General features: G+C 44.3%; 1 protein-coding gene across 2 annotated transcripts in view; it reads right to left on the bottom strand.

Moving 5' to 3' along the window:
- The window catches only part of RAB3B (RAB3B, member RAS oncogene family), a 51,611-nt gene extending 38,993 nt beyond the window's left edge, over window positions 1-12,618 (bottom strand). The window contains exons 1-3 of one of the 2 annotated variants that reach the window (XM_036388095.2): window positions 12,485-12,618; window positions 7,617-7,697; window positions 2,197-2,424 (exon numbers count right to left, since the gene is read on the bottom strand). In XM_036388095.2, coding sequence (XP_036243988.1) covers window positions 2,197-2,424; window positions 7,617-7,637 — 249 coding nt within the window. In that variant the 5' untranslated portion in view covers window positions 7,638-7,697; window positions 12,485-12,618. The remainder of the gene's footprint in view (window positions 1-2,196; window positions 2,425-7,616; window positions 7,698-12,484) is intronic. The other variant, XM_036388096.2, reaches the window with a different exon arrangement.
- Window positions 12,619-18,154: the final 5,536 nt, after the last annotated feature.

The following is an 18,154-nucleotide window of genomic DNA, read 5'->3' on the forward strand; positions in this document are numbered from 1 at the left end:
TCAAGTCTTTTCAAAGCAGATCATTTCCCAGACTGCTTAGTCACAAGCACAACTGATTATTAAAATATCAATTTGGGTGATGGAGGCGTTCATGTCAACAAAGCAAGAGGCCCACTAATGACACCAAAATCAAACAGAGGAGCACTCTTCTGATCATTCCATGTGACAGCTTGTCAAATCCTGATTCACAAAATACAGACTTCCTCAAACTCAGCACAAACACAAAGGCAAGATCTTTGGCTTTAAAATGCTCATCAACTTCTGCTGGAGAAACAAAACCAGGAGTCAGGGCAGAGACATTTACTGACACAGCTGTCAGCCTTTATGGGCACCTGCTCGGCCCTTGAGGCAGCGTGAATTCTTCTGAGCTTTGAGGCAACACAAGAATTTGGGTCCTGCACCCAATTCTGCTCTTCTGCTCAACACAGGCAACAGGCAGTGTAAAGGAAGTCCCACTGATCCTGGATCTCTCTGGATCACAGCACAGCAGTAATAAGCTCCCTCTCACCTTGAGGCTTGCAGAACACAGAACTAGGTTATTTGGCACAGCCCTTGAGCACCCACCTCCAGTGTGTCACAGCTGCGCTCACTTCAGAGCTCCACGAGCACCCCTGAAGTGAAAAAACCCTGGCTCTGTGGAGAAGAGAACATCACAGGTTCCTAGAAGTGCTTTTCTCTGGGTTTTAGAAAAATATTTGAAGTGGTTAAGTCAAACACTTGTACCTTCTCCTTCACTTATTTTCACATTAAATCTGATTCAGATAAGCTTAATGCCAAGCTTAGGGAGAAATAATTGAAAAAAATGTCAACATAATTGGAAAATTCTAAGTCAGAGCAAAGGGTTTAATGGAGCCACAGAGCCCCACACTCCCAGAAACTCAACAGCAGCTGTAAATAGTTTTAAAAACCAATTGGTATGAAAACTTTCTTCCCACACATAGGAGCCCATAGTTTTGGTGTGCTAATGGACCTCACTAACACTTCATGTACCCTGGAGAACACATTGAATGACAAGGATAATCTCAGGACGGGCAGGAGACAAACATGTATAAGTACTGTGGTTTTGATAGAGGCACACAGTGGTTTTGTTAAGGGCCTTGAATCATGACTCATGTCAGGGATCCATGCAAAAAGAGAGAAGAACAGAACACAAGTTACTCTGGAAACTGCCCAACACTTAGGTGTACCTTTTATTAAAAAATAAATGTTAAATCAACAGTGTCGTTGGTAACTCCAATATTACAGGTCCAATGGATTGCAGCCTCTGAGGAATTCACCTGACATCTCTTTTCAAAAGAAGTTTAAGGTTATTAAAGCCCTTTTTGCCCACAAGCCCTCTAACAGATTTAATTAAGATTATTGCTTAATTCACTTTAATCACAGTGTCTTTGAAAAAAACTCTAATATTTTATGGTGTTTTCTGTCTCGCTTTTACACAAATTCTTAAAAAAATTCACGTTCCAAATTTCACAGTGACCAACTAAATGGAAATCATCTTTAGTTGCTTATAGAGCCTGAAGTAAAAACATTTTTATTGCCAAAACCCTAAATTAATTCAATCAATTTCACATCAGGTGACCTACCTTAGTTTCAGTGTCAGGATTTTACAACATGAAAAGGATCTTTTATTAAATAATTTGTTTTACATTGTACCCAGCAACACAGAAATAAAATGAATCATGTAGTTGGAGCACAAAAAAAAGCACCTCATTTTAGATTCTCACTATTCAAGATCACCACAATAAATAAAAAACCCAGATGTGATCACTGTAATTTGACATTTAAATCCAACTATTAAAGAATTACGAATCAGGTGTATGTAGAGCAATTAGAAGATTAAGCTCTTAGATGGGGCAGAAATTGGGTAGAAATGGGCTGCTGAGCAGATACATGAGTTACAGGAAGATACAAATCTCTCATGCAGAGGCCATAAAATGATACTATGGGCTGTGTGTAGAGTTCACTCAAATGCAGAGCAGCTCCTTAGACCATATCAGGACCCTCACCAGCTGAATGAGACAGACACAAAGAGAACTCCCTCAGTTTACTGCAGGGACACAAAGGTCCAGCTACACACAGCTTATGAACAACCAAAATCGACACCAACCCAAAAACCCACTTCCAAATGGGCCACATTTTACCATCCCACCTTTGCTGGGATTAATACAAAGCACCTTTGAAAGTGCTGGCACTTACCCAAATCTGCAGCTTCACCCTCTTGTCATTCCTGTAAACTGTTTTCACCTTGAAGTCGATCCCCACTGTGCTCACAAAGGCTGGAGTGAAGGTGTCGTCGGCGTATCTGAAGAGGAAGGATGTTTTACCCACACTGCTGTTGCCAATGATCAGGAGCTTGAACATGTAATCAAAATTTTGGTCTGAAGTATCCTTCTGCCTGAATCGGGCGTCTGTTACTGAAGCCATCTAAGAAAATGACAAACGTGGAAAAAGAACAGATTTAAGAGCAGTTCAGCATTTGTTTTCCTTAACTGTGTACCATATGTTTAGGTTAGCTCTCCACTTTCTAATGTCATAACCACCATATCTGCTGACTAAAGAGGAGCACACTTTGAAATCTTCTTTTAAATTCTGGCTTTAATCCTGTTTAGTGTTCACTCATGCTGGTAAGACTTCCAAACCCAAGAAATACACCTGTTGCACTGCTTTATATTTAACAGAATAACAGATGGCCACTGCAGATTGTTCAAATCCTCATGGGGAAACAGCATTCTTTACTCCAGTGGCAGGGTGCCACTTCTGTTGCTTCAATAAACTGCAACCAAGAACTAAAATCTTTGACAGTGCATCCAACCATGCAACTCATCAAGCAGCCTCCAAGGTAAATAAACCTAAATAATTGGTTTTACTACTTCTGTGGAAAATCCACATTTCTAGTGCATGCACCACCACCATTTTATCCTCACAAAAGTTCCCTCCTCAACATTTAGAGAAGAAAAACAAAAGGAAATGGGAAAAGATGAAAAAAAACAGGAATTTCAGCTGGAAACTTTGAATCCATCCAACACCTATCTACTCCTAAGAGTGCAATTGGAATAAAGACTGTATAAAATGTGAGAGCCAGTGGGGGTGCAGACAGCATTTGGAATCGATAAATTTTCCCTTTTAGATTCAGAAACAAAAAAACCAACAGCAGAATACAAATCATTAAGGGCCATAAACAGCCTTGGCTGCTCTAATGTGTGCAGCTCAGACAGCTGGTGAGAGGAGTAAGACTCTGACTTTTCACCTCTGGTTGTACAGAACACAACCAGACAAACCAAATTACTACAGAGGAGGAAAAAAACTACCTTTTAACAGATATACCACACTTTTAATCTCTCATGCTGTTTGAAACTACCACACATCAAATAAGCAAAGGTCTTGGCTCCTTATAACAAGTTATAGGTTTGCAAATTGGAGCAATGACATCACAAGTTTAATTAGCAGCTGCTTATGCAAAGCAGGGCCTGGGCTACTCGTGTGCAGTCAGAAGGCACTGAGTAGTGACAGAAGTCTCTCCTTCACCCAGGATCCACAGAAGTTAATTTTCTCTTCAACTCAAATTCACAGGCACCTTTGGGAACAAAACTCACTCCAATATCTACTCTCAGCATGTGCCCAAATGCCTCCCTTCTTAGCAAATCTCACCTTCACAGAGGACTTTGCCCATTCACTGAGAAAAACAGCAACAAAAACAACACCACCCCACAAACCTCACCAAAACCAAAACAAGCAGTTCAAAATTCACAACTCTAAACCAAAACACTATCCCAAGGCAGTTTAAATAGCGATGATAACTTCACTTAAATTTCCAGCAGAGGGGAAAGAAACCAAAAGCAACCCAGTTTAAACTTCAGTGCAATATGCACAATGGTTTATCTCAGATTAAACATATGCATCTTTCTCACACAGAAAAGGGCTGGTGCAGCAGACATTTCGTTCACAGACTGCATTCACAAGGGCAGTTTCTGAAGAAATTTATCAGTAGCTCAATAGTGAACAGCTGCACAGAATGCATTAAAATCTTCCCAAAAGTATTTCTCAGTAGGATACAGCATAATTCTGATACACTCTCTTCTGAACTTCAGCTGCTCTTCAGTCAGTCTACAATCCTTTGCAAGCACTCCAGAAAACACAAGCACAAATTTTCTTCTCATTAGTGTATTAGAAAACAGCTCTTCTACCCATGTGTTGTGGTTCATGGCAGGAATTTCTAAAATGAAGAATTCAACATCTGACTAACTTCCATTCAGACACTCAGGCCAATGCACTTACTGCCTCCTTATCCTTAGAAATCTCAGCTGCAAAAATTATGAATCAGGTGATTAGCTGATTTGTACCATCACCACACTGGACGACAGAAAATTTTCCATTTGAGTCATTTATCTTCCCCATACACATTATAATCTCTACAAATGATAGTAATCTCATTTATAATCTCTACATGGACAATACTTGTGCACTTGCTAAAGAAGAAAAAAATAATTAAAATCTCTACTTCTCCATTCCACTCACACAGGCCCAAAATAGTGAGAAACCCTGATCACTTGAAGTCTGGTCTTTTACAGATTCAGAGGCAGACCTTTAACAAAGGTAGTGTACTAATCACATAGGAATCAGTATCTTCTTTCTACCCCTGCCTGCCCAGAACCCATCCACACACCCCAAGCTGATCCTGTAACTGAAGCACTGCTGCCTCTATTAACCCTCCTAGATTGCTCTAATCAGAATTGTACCTGGCTACAAATGTGACTTTCAGATCTCAGCTGAAAAAGCAATTACAGAATGTGGCCAGCTTGAGCAGCTTTGTTAGAAGCACAACGCAGAGAATAAGATCAAATGATACTTGTCCAGAACGTGGGGCTGTTGTCATAGAAGCACAACCCTCACTGGCCTCTGTGCTGACTGAAGATGCTGCAGGTCAGTGTCTTGAATCACCAGAGGCAGACAGAGCACAAAAATTTTAAAGAAAACTCCATCCCCTTGCTTAAATTTCACTCTTCCCTTTCCCCTCTAGTGAATTGAGTGAAACTGAAAGGACTTTCATACTAATTTCTGATTTTCCCTCTGATAATGGCAGATCATTACTGAAGCTCTGCTCCACCAGCACTTGGGCTGGAAGTGTTTGCAGGGCTGCCCCTGAATTTGTGCAGGGAACAGCAGACCTTTCTCCTGGTCCTCCTCTCCTCCCTTTTTCTCTCCCCCACCTGTTGTCTCACTCCTGCTCCAAGCACTCCCCAGTCATGTCAGCCCTGAGGACCCTGCAGAGAGGTGCTTCAGAGAACAGAGAGATCCCAGTTAAAAATAAATCCTCCTACAGCTTCTCCTATTTTACAGGGCTGTTTGGAAAGTTGGTTCAGTTTCTGATCCCTCACGGCTCAGGGAGCCAAGCAGAGGGGACAGAGCAGTGGGAAGTGGTGGCAGTTGCTATGCTACTGAGAGAAAGGTCCACGAAATGACATCTCCTGCAGGCCCTCTGCACCTGGAGGAGATTCTGCAGCACAGGGAAACGGAGACAACACGCTGAGGGTCAGGCAGCTCCTGTCCAAATCACCTGCAGGCTCACACAGCCACTGCTCCCAGGGGATTGTCCTCCCTCCTTGGCCCAAGGCCATTTAGCTGGCAGTGTAACCCCTGCTCCCTGGGCACACAGCCACAGATGCTCCTTTAGGAGGCCTCCAGACAGAGCAGCAGCTCTGCTGTTTCACACAAACACACAGCCCAAGGAGAGCTCTGTTACAGGAGACAGGTCAAATACAGCTGCCACACAGAGGGCAAAGGAGAGGCTCTCCACTGTTCCATTTTGACTGTCTTGGACTAATCCTCAATAAAATACTTACACAAGAAAGATTTTGCTACAGGACATAAAACCAGTTACACAGGAGAGGGAAAAGCTGCCAGTCAGATTGTCCTTGAGAACACTTCAGCATGAGACCTTGCATGATTTAGTTTTTTGCCTGGGTAGCCCCCATTTTTGTAGCTAGAGCATACTTATATTGACAATCTTTTTCCCCACGTGCATTAGCAATGGGAGCAAGGTCTCAAACACAGCCCCTTCCAACCAGTTTTGTGGGAATAGGCAGTTTTGTAGCTCTGAGATACCTTTTATTTCCCTATTGAGGAAAAAGCCTGCAGTGTGAGCTCATCTTTTATTAGACAAAGAAACCACATAAGAGCACGATGCTGCAAATGCTCTAAAGCAATAAAATCTTAATCAGAGCTTATTAGCCACCAAAGAATATATTCCTAGGTCAAAGTGGCTCTCCTGCCTTTAGTTTCTATTTTGGTCTAATGAATTTTAAAAGAAAAAAGCCAATTGCCCTAAGACACCTCCATGGGAAACCAGCCTTTGTTGTTTTTAGTGCTCACTGAAATCTGTCACATAGATGGATCCACACAGCTGTGACCAGCATCATGGTGAAGCCTCAAACTGGTTTCTAGTGCAACACAAAACATCAAAGTGTTCCTGCTCTCAGCAATCACTGCAAGTGGTCACTGTCAGCCCTGCTCTGGAACATTTTTTGCCTACAACCAACTTCAGGACAAGTTTAAAGTGTTAGCTAGAAATTAACTGATATACCTCACCATTTATTTATTGCCAGAAAGAAGGCAAAGGTTGACTTTTAGTGTTGCCAGCCCTTATAGTTTTGGCTACAAACTAATGGAGAGCTGTTCTTTATCCTCTCACAGACAAGAAACAAGAAATCCAACCATTACCTTGGAAGGTTACCTGTCTCTTTATTAGCAACCATGTGGGTGTGTTCACTGACATGCTGTTTCCACATCCCATTCTCTCTCACAACAGTGTGAGAAAGAAGTCTAAATTTGGGAAAGAATCTCCTTTTCTGCTGTCAGTCACCCCAGTTAACCATGAAACCTGGTCACACTGATGCAACTTATACTTCAAACTATACCCTAAGACACATTTGCAAATTCAGCTTGTTATGAACCTGTTGTTATTCTCTATATTACAACTTCTGGGCAGTTCTAGCAATAAAAACATCTTTTAATATGCTTCATTTTTAAAGCCAAAAGTGTAATTTCCTATATTTGCCTTATGCTATTTAGGACCAGTAACAATTTAAATGTGACAGTTTAACTGTTTCATCATCATCCAGTACCACACATTTCTTTAATTAGGCAGATGAGAGGATGGGGTGAAACCACTCCTTTGTATTTCTACAGTAACCCATGAGAGGTGCTATTAATGTGCAACATAACTTCTTCTCAAAAGCATTAATACCTTGTGTATTTTTTCCCCCAAAAGTCTTAGAAGTGCATTTAAGTTAAAAATATTCTAGTCCACAAATTACATATCTATGTCAATTTTCTATTATAAAAGCTCACTCCTTTATGTGCTCTGTCATTGGAAAATAAATACTGTTTTCTTTTTCAGTAATGAATTTCCATTCTGAACCAGATTTCTACCAAGCAATGGAATTTTTTAGTGCCAATGTGTGCTGTCCTAAGGATAAAGCTCATAAAGGAAACAAGGCTGTGACCTTAGAGACTCTTACACAAATGCTGTTCTACAAGAGAGATTTCTCAGAAGCAGAAAACAGAGTAGGAGCAATTAACATAAGTGCTAATAAACATTGCAAGCAAGCGATAGTTACCAATTTAGATCTATAATCCATGAGAGAGATGAAGGCTTTGCTGTGAGTATATGAATCAAGAGAGTGGTCACACTGTTGAACCTGTGATGTAGAAGCAAAAGGATTACAATGATTATGATAAAGATGAATAATAAGAATATTAGGTAAGGGAATAATGGGTAGGCAGGTTAGGCTGGGAACACAGTGCTGTGTCAGGTCTGAGCTTCCTCCACTGAAGGTAAAGAGGAAAGTCCTGTAGTGTACAAAGAGAACAGAAACAGTGCTTGAGTTAGTGACAGATATTAAGATAACAGCAAACATTCGAAGCCATCAGTTTAAAGGTTATTAAAGGGAGATTATCTTTATTAATCTAAAATTAAGGTTCCGGATAAATCTCACAAGTGGACAGAAAACCTTGGATAGGAATCATTGCACATTCCTGAAGAAAGGCAGCAAAGCAAACGGAACCAAGAAGCAGCTGAAATCCCTCTGTACACAAGAGTGTTTTGCACAAAGCCTGGATCAAAGTCTACCATGCTGCAAAGACAACTGCAATAGGACATCTGCAACTTAGAGCACATCTACACAAAAATATCTGCCTTAAAGTAGTAATTATTCCAGATTTAGAGCAAAAAAAGTAACAGAACATAGTTGTCTTTTTCACGGCTAATCCACTGTAAAGGCCAAGTTTGTGTCTGGTGCATTTTCTCTCCAGTAAGCCCGAGTACAGCACCATTTGTCATCCTGACTTCTGTTATCTTGCCTTGTGGAGACTGCCAAAACACCTGGGCACACTCGGACCTTAGGTAAATAACAGGCTGCAGCCACCTACTCCAGGCCGGAATTTGGATCAAACACAAATCCCTTCTCGGGATCCACACAATTGACAATCACCTCGCTTGGCAACACGACAGCAGCTTGCTCTTGCTCAAAGTATTGCACATTTTTCAGTTACATTTCCTCCTGCTCTCACAGCCCTGCCCCCTGCAACAGCTGCTCCCTGTGACAGCCTCTGGCTCACTCTTCAGTACTGCCCAGAACTTGACTTTGGGGTGTCATCTAAATGCCACTCAGCTGACAGATCTAGAACAAAAACAATTCAACTCTCTACACAGAAAGTCTATGTTTATTACTTGAAAAATGTGAGCACTTTGTCTTGAGCACTTCATCTTTAATAAAATTCATTTATTAATAGAGTCCAGAAGCCTCTACAAGAAGATGCTTGTAGTGGATTTGTTCTGGAACTTACATGCTACAAAAAAGTTCAATATATGCATAACAATTAAGGATGAAAATCTGTAAGCAATGTCAGTGGTTATTTATTTTCATTCCCATTTAGATTTGGGAACACAGGCTTTAAAAACAGCTTTTAAAAGATTTTTAAAAACTTGCTGGGTGTGGAACACGAGTCAAGAACCAGCAGGTACCACTTTTTTGCCATCTACCTTTACAAGAAAATTTGGTTCGACTGTTAGAAAGATTTCCTCAAGTCAAACATCAAGCCATGCCTCTCCCATTTCCTGCACAACATTCAACATCCTCAAAGTCCATTTTAGAGCCAGAAGAAAATTCTCAGGAAGGAGGAATTAGTCCCTCTAGTATTACAACAACAACAAAAAAAAACAACTTAAGGAAATGCAAGCTTCCATTTTTGTACTCTTTTCTATGAGCATTAAGTGTTTGCCACTCTCTTACTATCACACGGTTCCATGCCTGTTGGCAAGCACACTACTCCAGAAAATACACAGAAAAATATGTAATAGTAAAAAAATATGAACCCAGCTCAGCTCTCTCCCAGAGGATGCAGGGAAGAGGGGATTTTTATCTTCCCTATACTCTAAAGAAGGGATGCAGAGATTTTCACAACTCCCTGAATATTCTGTTGAATTTAGGAATCCTGGAGCCAGCCAATTTCTAGTGCTACGAACTGCAAGCTGAGGCTGAATGCAGCCCTGTCCCAGAGAACAGCGCACACTGATGAGGCTGAGGGCTGTTACAAAACTCCCCATCCACAAAGCCCTTCCTTCCTGGCACAAACACTGCAGCGATGGCCGAGACAACAGAAATCCGGAATTCAGCTCCCTCCTCATCGGATCTGCAGCCCCACAGCTCTGCCTCTCCTTCTCAGGAAGGAACTGGCAATGGTGAAGCACTTCCTCACACCTCACTGCGGAATACACTGAGGGAGCAGTGACATGAAGGCACCCAGAGCAACACCCGAGATGAATGTGTGCCAGCTCTGCTACAAGACCTGTGTGAGTGAGTCCCTGCTGATCCTTCCCCAGCTGGAAGGCAGGGCACAGCTATGTTCTGCCCTGGGATGCAGCCCTCATGGAGAAAGCCATGACCATGCCCTCCCACGGTGGTGGAAGATAAGGGAAGTTCAGGCATAAGATGGCACTCGCCCTGTCTGGAGCTAGAGTGAGGCCATGTGCAGGTTCAGGCAGACATCCCCCCACCAATGAGCAGGAGACACTACAGATTTTTCTGCACCATTGGGTCTAACATCTTAAAAGGTTAAAACAAGCTGCTGTCCTCACCGAATCAAGTGACCAGAGGCTGGAATTGTAGAAACCACCTGCAAACCAGAATCACACAGAGACAGGACCAGCTTAGGATGCCTCTGCAGTGCAGAAGTCTAATTTGCTGCCTGTTAATGCTCCTCTTCCAAGCAGAAAATCTGTGATGAATAAGTTAATTCATTTCTCTATGCTATGATGTTCTTCCATGCTGCAAAGTAAGCCACCTGCTAACTGGGATTAGAACAAGCACCCTCACACTTCCCATTTTCTAATGAGCTAATACTTCCAAACATAAATCTTACTGCTTATTTCAAATATCAAACACTACTGCACTAAGCTAAGCACACATTTCCAGGGGCATACTAAATATGCAGAACCTGAAGCACAAGATACATTTTTTACAGCAAAAAGCATACCTGAAATGACCAGTTCAGGACATTTCTCAGCATTAGCCATTGAGAACCGCCTCAAAAAACCCAACTTCTTCAGCCCAACCAGTAACAAAAAATAGACATGTACCTACTGGGGAGGGCAAAGTGGACATGAGAGCCCTTCCCTGGCACTACAACCAGCCAGCATGATGCAAGACCCTGAACTGTGATGCTGTGACCTGCACATTTTAAGCTGAAGCTGCATGAAAACATATGAAAATGAAGGTAGGAAAAACGACCTCTGAACTATGCAGCTAACATGATTACTACACAACAACCATCATGTTAACAAATACTAAATGCATTGCTTTGCTGCACACAAGAACTACTGCTATTAAAACCTAAAGCTGATAAGTCTTCTCATTTTGTCACCTGAAAATATATTGGGTCTGCAAAGAGGGCATCATGATTTTGTCAAAATTGCAAAGGAATCTTGATTTTAATTCAGTTTATTTGTCTCTCTTCTGACTTACACTATAAATTGTTCTGATAAAACTGTCCTGAAGGCAGTGAAGTCCCAGAAAATGCATATACAACCACCTTCAGGATGGCAAGCCAAATAACAGGAAATAAAAGCCTTTTAGTTACACACTTCCATACAGTGGCATATGGATTCAATTTTGTACCCTCTATAATCCAATACCAGCGCTCCCATGATCTGAGTACAGTTACAAACACAGAGATCAAAATTATAGTTCTGTGACATTTTTACCTTTGGAGGGGGAATAAAAAACGTTCACAAGAGAATGTTATTTGAACACAGAGCTAATCCAGGCAACTCTTAAGCCCTGCAAACTATTATTTGCACAACTGAGAGTGCACCACTGGGTGAGGAATAAGTGATGAGAAACAAAGCAGAGACGTCAAAACCAGATTTGCCACCAAAGAATTGCACAGAAACATGTTCTGAGACCACGGTCTTATATTGTCTCAGGACATGGGAAAATCCACGTTAAAATTACTCCCCTCCGGTTTGGGGTATTTTTTTTCTTTTTTGACAAGTTACACTTAGATCAACCTGATGCACTGCACAAGCCCACAAGCTTGTGAGAAGGAAAGGACAGCGTGGAGACCGAACCTTGGGAGGCAGAAAAGGTGGAGCCGCTGGTGCCGGCGTTGGCGATGCCGCGGCGGTCCCGCCGGCTGATGCTACCGCGCACACCAGCGGCACTGCCGGGCTGCTGGCAAGAAACAAAACAGCACGGCAAAAAAAGAAAATATACCGCATGCGTTTCGCACAGCATAAACTGGACAAACTGGAGAGTTTGTACTTTCTATGAACTAAATTAGAAGATGGATGCGTTCGGTTTGGTGCGGTGGGCTCGCTGCCCGGGGCTATGCGGGCAGGGTGGGCACGGCCAAGTCCGCTCCGCCGGCTCGGGCGGGCTGTGAGGCAGCAGCGGGTCCGTGCCCTGCCCGAGCAGCCACGACGACAGCAGTGCCGCGATTCCCGGCAGTGCTCCATTCCCAGCAGTTCGGTTCTTGTCACCTGTTCCCCCTCCCCGAGCCGGGCACGGCCCGGGGTGACGGGAACGGGCGGGTTACGCACCAGCTGGAGAACAGCCGGGAAGGCCCCGCTCTCCGCCCCCCCACTCCCGCCCCGCGAGGCTGAGGGTATTTTAGAGATAAGGCAATATTATATCGCCTCTTATTGCTGGGATATGTTTATTTTAGAGATGGAACTGCTGTTGCCCTCTCCGCCCCGCCGCTCCCGAGGGCTGCCCGTTACACCACACCTCGGGGCACGGAGCTCACCCGCCGGGCACCTCCTGCTTCCCCTCCCGCGGAGCCCGGGGCGAGGAGGGCAGGAGGTGTTTGTGGGTCCCGGCTGGGGACGTGGGGCGCGGAACACCGCCAGCCCCCTCCTCGCCACCTTCGAGGGGAAGCAGCTCCGACGGCGCGGGAGGAGCCCCCTCAGAGGAGCCGCGGCTCTTACCTGCGGCGGAGGAGCGGCGGAGTTGAGCCGAGCCGAACCGAGCCGGGACGAGCCGAAACAAACCGAGCCGAGCAGAGCCGAACTGAACTGAACTGAACTGAACTGAAGCGAAGCGAAGCGAGCCGAGCCGAGCCGAGCCGAGCCGAGTGGTCCCGCGGCCGCTGCTCGCGTGGCGGGAGCCGCCCCCCCGCCGGTACCTGGGGCGGCCCCGGGGGCGGAGCGCGGCGGGGCGGGGGCCCGCGGGAAGCGCGGGAATGGCAATCGCCTCAGGCTGGGAAAACGTCCCGGGTACGAGCCGAACTTGCCGTTCTTACCGCGCTTTCCGCACCGGCTGGGATTGTCATCAGTAGCACTGTTAACTCTGAAGCCTAGTGATGGCCGATGTGGCATCAGGCACTACATTCTACTGGTGAGAAGACAGAAATTGAGGCAGGGGCTGCGATCTAAGTCGTTCGCATGAAGAAAGTCTGATGAAGAGATTGTGGTGGACCCTCTTAGCTTTAAAATCTTTTAGACCTCAGAGAGACTTGACTGTGGTCTGTTTCTCTCCAGGAAACCAAAATAGCCTTTGAACATGATGCCCTGGACAGAATGAACAAAATATAGGGTTTTTAAAAACATATTAAACATTATGTGTGACGTAACCAAGAAGGTGCTTCCCTAACAATCGGCAAAGACGGCAGGATTTAAGCAAGTGCCTCAGCACAAACACAAGGTCTTGTTGGGCCCCAGGAGAGAGGCTCCTTGTGAGGGGAGGCCACAGCAGGAGGTGCTTAAAGGTACTGGATTTGCAGGGTTTCTGTCTTCAGGCAGTACCTCTGAACTCAAACCCCTAAAACTTGGGGGTGCAGATGTCTTTTCACCCTGCTATGTCCTCCAGAGCACTGCTGCTTTCTTCTCAGTCTCATTGTGCCTTTTGTTTGATGTGCAGCATTTTGACTCGGCTCCGACACTGCCCACACAGCACAGGAATAATTTTGTCCACTTGTAAAAGCTTCTTGCACATCTGGTGATCTTCAGCATCTGATCCTCAGCTCTGATCTTCAGACTGGCTCTTAGGTCAACCAGCCCTTGGAGCAGCTTGAGCTTTATAACAGTTCACTCACTTTAGAGGAGTCTGACAATTGATTTATTGCTACATTTTGTCCAGGGCAGTTGACTAGTTACCAGTGTCATGGGAATGTAGAAAGCCAGGGAGCACAGTAGTACTGTATGACTAGCATATAGCTAAGGTGAACATTTTAGGAACTATCACAGGAGAGATGCTGAGCAGCTTTAAGGAGCACCTCTTCTCTTTGCAGATCAGAGATGCCCTACAGCTTCTCCATTTTACTCAAGTCTGAGCTATCTGCCAGGTGGCTCAGGGGACAATTCTACCCAGCATCAGAGTAATTTTCTACCCTCATCTAGAATGAAAATGTGTATTTGCCATCAAAACCTCAGCTAAAATTACTGTTATATAAACCAGGCCCTGATTTAAGCCTTAAGCAAAATAACAGCTTTTGTGTAGGCAACTAGAAATAATCAACAGTGTAACAAAATCCCAAACTCATTACAAACTATTTCAAAGACAGCCTAGCAGGCTTGACACCTAAAAAAGTCTTTCCTGCTCCTTGCAATCCTCTTGTTGCTCTGGGATAATTGATCTCTGCCAAAACCTGACTTCTCATCAACCCAGCATGGGTAGAGCTCTTCTCTCTGTCTGCTGACTGATGCTCAGTCTAGAAAATCATTGTGATCCCAGAGCCCTAAAAAGCACCAACACAGAGTGCAAATGGTCATGGGCACATACCTGCACCTTTGATGCAAAGGACACACCACGGCTGAGGCTCACTTGGGCATCTGGCAGTGATCACCTGATTTGACACCCCAAAAACACAGGCACAAGTGCAGAGCCACTGTTCAATCCTAATTTCCAAAGGCTTTTTTAGATTTCATGCCACCCTTGAAATGCTAGTGTTTACCTGCAAGCCCTTTCTTAGTCAGGGATACCAAAAGAGGGCACCCAGGGAATTAGGAGACAGGAGAATATGTCGTGATTTTTGCTATCACCTTGTTTAGACATGTTTCTATAATTTATGGAGTGAACAATTTTTGCTCTCCTAGTGCACTTTCCTGCCAGGTTTTAATGTTGTATGGTCATGAATTGCTGATACCACTTCCAGTGGGGGAGGTCTTTGTTATTTTAGATTTATAGATGGGGAAATAAGGAAACAGGAAAGAACTCCCACAAGCACACGGAGGTGGAAGAGCAGATGCTGTGCTTTATCTTGTTTTCTGACATGTGGATCTATCTCACTCTCTCCCAGCAGTCAGGAGAGTACATTTATCAAGCACAACATACATACTCTACTGCTCTCTCAACATTTTAAATTCAAAACACTCCATCCTCTCACAGTGCAATTGATCTGAAGAAGCAAAATTAATCTTTTCTAAAAAGGGAATTTTTAAAAATTAATGTATCAATTTATGCATTGATTATTTACTCTTCAAGCAAGAGCAGCACCAAAACAGTTAAATCAGCTGTTGTCCAGGGGAACCAGGTAAAAACAGGACTCCCATAAACAAAATCCTCCTTGTTTGAATAGGCAGCACTCACCCAGGTTCTTCTCAACTTCAGTGTGGAATAAAGAGCAAGTAAGGCCCATGCTGTGTCCCCAGGATGTGTGCGAATTTCATTCCCTTTAACAGGGCTAATGCATCCAAATCCTCACAAATGGCTCTTTGAGCACTGTTCATAATATCAGAAACAGCACAATAAAGTGACATCCAAATTTGACTGTGCTGCCAGTGCAGCTTATTTCATGCACAGCATGTTATGTTGTGACCTGAAGCACTCTCAAAAAGCAGAGAGCACATCTGCAGTTCTTATCAATTAATATTTCCGCAGCACATCTACCTATTTCATGCTGTGCATGTGCAAAATGGTCCAAAAATGAGTGTATACTAGCAAATAAACTCTAATCAGCAGCCAGTTACCCACAGCCTTAGCCAAACTCAATCCACAGACTTGTGCCCCTTCAGCTCTGCTCCAGCTCCTCCCTTGCCCTGACTTGGAGTGTAACAATGGGATCATGACCTTGTGAGAGGGTGCAAACTCTAGGAAGCTGGCTCCCCTTCACTCACCACATCACAGCAGAGACATGGGAATGGAGGAGGAGATTCCTGTGTTGGCTGGAGGAAAACAGAGCACGGGAGCAGCACCCACCCACTTGAGATCCCATGGCCAGGTTGTACCTGCCTGCTCCCCCCACCCTGCCTGCTCCCACATCCTGGCTGCTCCCTGCACTTTTCCTGATGCTGTGCCCCGTGCTGGGATGAGAGCCAGCACAGGGTGGTGTGTGACAGCCTCTCTCACAGTTCTGAGTCAGAAGCTGGAATGCTGTAAGCACAGGTCAGCCGGTCCCTGCTTCCAGCACAGTTGTGAGCAGAGCAGTTTTGGGTCTCTATTTTTGTTTTTTTGTCCATAATCAAAGGAACTTACTGCAGATTTCACCATCACAAAATGGTGCCACGACATCTTTCACAGCTTGGAGAGGGTCACTAAAGCTTTGGTCCCTGTTGCCACTGCCTGTGACAGGTCACAGGGGCTGGCTGGCACTTGTCGCTGAAGATTCCTCCTCCTTGGATGGTGCTGACGTGGTGGCACCAGATTGGTGCTGCAATGGCAGGAGTTGTGCTCCCTGGACAATGGCAGGCCTGGGAACTGTGCACAGCCACACCTTACTCTAGACAAACCTTGAGGGGAAAAGCAAACTGAGATTATTTGACTAACTGCTTAACAAATCAGCACCTGTTTCTTCAAGGAGGGAAGGGGGAATGGGTTAATGCGCCAAATAGTTTTGAGACAAAGTGACTTCTAACATTTAGACAGACCTTTATTATTGTTTCCTGGTATCCTCAGGCAGCAACCTTCCCTCTCCAGTCAGTGCCAAAGACAACTTACACAGATGTCTGGAAAGGGGATGCAACCTTTTAGAGAAACTCCATCCTTGGCTTTGCTGTCTGTGAAATGAGCATGGATTTGCAGTGACTTCCCCTTTTCATCCCGGTCTCTGGAGAGAGCTCTGCTCAGAGTAATTCCATCTTTATTGCTTTCTGCATCTCTATCCTCAGGCCTGAAGTTTAGAGCCACCTATAGCGACGGTTGTCAAGGAGTAGCCCTGGAGTGTTCTCCTGGCTGGGCAAACCCAAGCAGGCAGAATACCAGGTCAGCTGCAAATAAATATCACAGCATAACATAAATGCAAATACCTCTCCTCTTGCCAAAAGTTAAGAAAAGTTTCATCACCTCCAACGGTATATGGCCTCATATTCATAGGGGTTTAATAATATTTCACTTCAGAGCTATTTATTACAGGAGCTCTAAATGAGCTCTGAGTGAATGAAGCTCATTAGCAGTTTGATACAGGCTAGACACTGTGGCAGGCAGACAGCCACGGGGACAAAAGTGTGTTTGAAGTAGATGACTCCTAAACTCAGCATGCCAGGATGACAGATGGGGCACTCTGGCGGTGCAGGCATTCTTGGTTGTTGCAGTTTTGTTCCTTGCTGCTTAACGTGGCAAAGGAGAGGTTTCCCAAGTCTCCAGCTGAAACTTCCTTAAAGCCTGTCCAGCCTCAGGTGCACAAATCAACCTCTGCTCCCAGGCAGCCAGATGGGAGCTGCAATCCAGGCACTCCCTAATTAACTTCAGGTTTTTTTTCCTCTGTAGGTTGTTTCTAGAAGAAAGGGAACTGACAGCATGTTTATTTACAAGAGATTAATTCAGCCTGGAAGTTTGCTGGGTCTGTACTAAGAATTTTGAAGTGTCTTGGGGTTTTTTATCACCATAGAAGGAGGAAAAGCTGAGAATCCAAGGGGATTTCTAAATGCATCTGAAGAACTGATCATGTAAGTTACTGCAAGTCACACACAGATGGGCAGCACAAGAAACAAAGCTGATGGGGGCAAACTAAGCTGAGGTCTTGGTTACTGAGCAGTGTGCAGTATCATTAACTTCAAACACAGCTACAGGAAACATTGACCTGCAAGCCTCTAAGCCCTGGGGACTTGTTTGTGTATAAAGTCACAAAACACAACAAAAAGCAACTGCTGGGTGGATCCCTCTGCACAGAAGAAAATGCCAACCATCTGTACCATCTTATCAAGATCATGAAGAAGAAGGATGTAAAGGAGATAGTAACAAAAATATCCAGGTATAAAACTAACAGGTAGAAAAGAGAAAAATACTTAAGTGACTTAACATCAAAAGTAGGTTTGCCCTGTAATCCAGAGATGTAAAAACAGCTTTTACACAAGGTAATCCCAGCTGTCCCTAGAAACCAAACTGTGAAAGCACATAAATCATATTCTACTGAGACCCCAGCTAGACACCAAGCAGGGCAGCAAGTGCCAAGCTCCATCCTGCTACAGAGGAAAAAAGCATGGTTTAGAAAAGAGTAAATGGAAGAGAGGGTGGGGAAGCTGTACCAGCTGACCGTGTCTGAACATACAGAGGGTAGAAAGGATTACAGAGAAAGGAGGCAGCTGAAGAACAAAGGGAAAAGGTTAATGAAATAAGTTCTTCCTTCCAAAGTACCAAGTCTGGAAGGCATGAAGTGCTAAGGAGAGGAGCTGTGTCAGAGAAGATGTGAAGGAGGATAATTTTGAATCAGGGTGGTCTTAAAT

Source organism: Molothrus ater, chromosome 9 (genome assembly GCF_012460135.2).
Source record: "Molothrus ater isolate BHLD 08-10-18 breed brown headed cowbird chromosome 9, BPBGC_Mater_1.1, whole genome shotgun sequence".
Taxonomy (NCBI): domain Eukaryota; kingdom Metazoa; phylum Chordata; class Aves; order Passeriformes; family Icteridae; genus Molothrus; species Molothrus ater.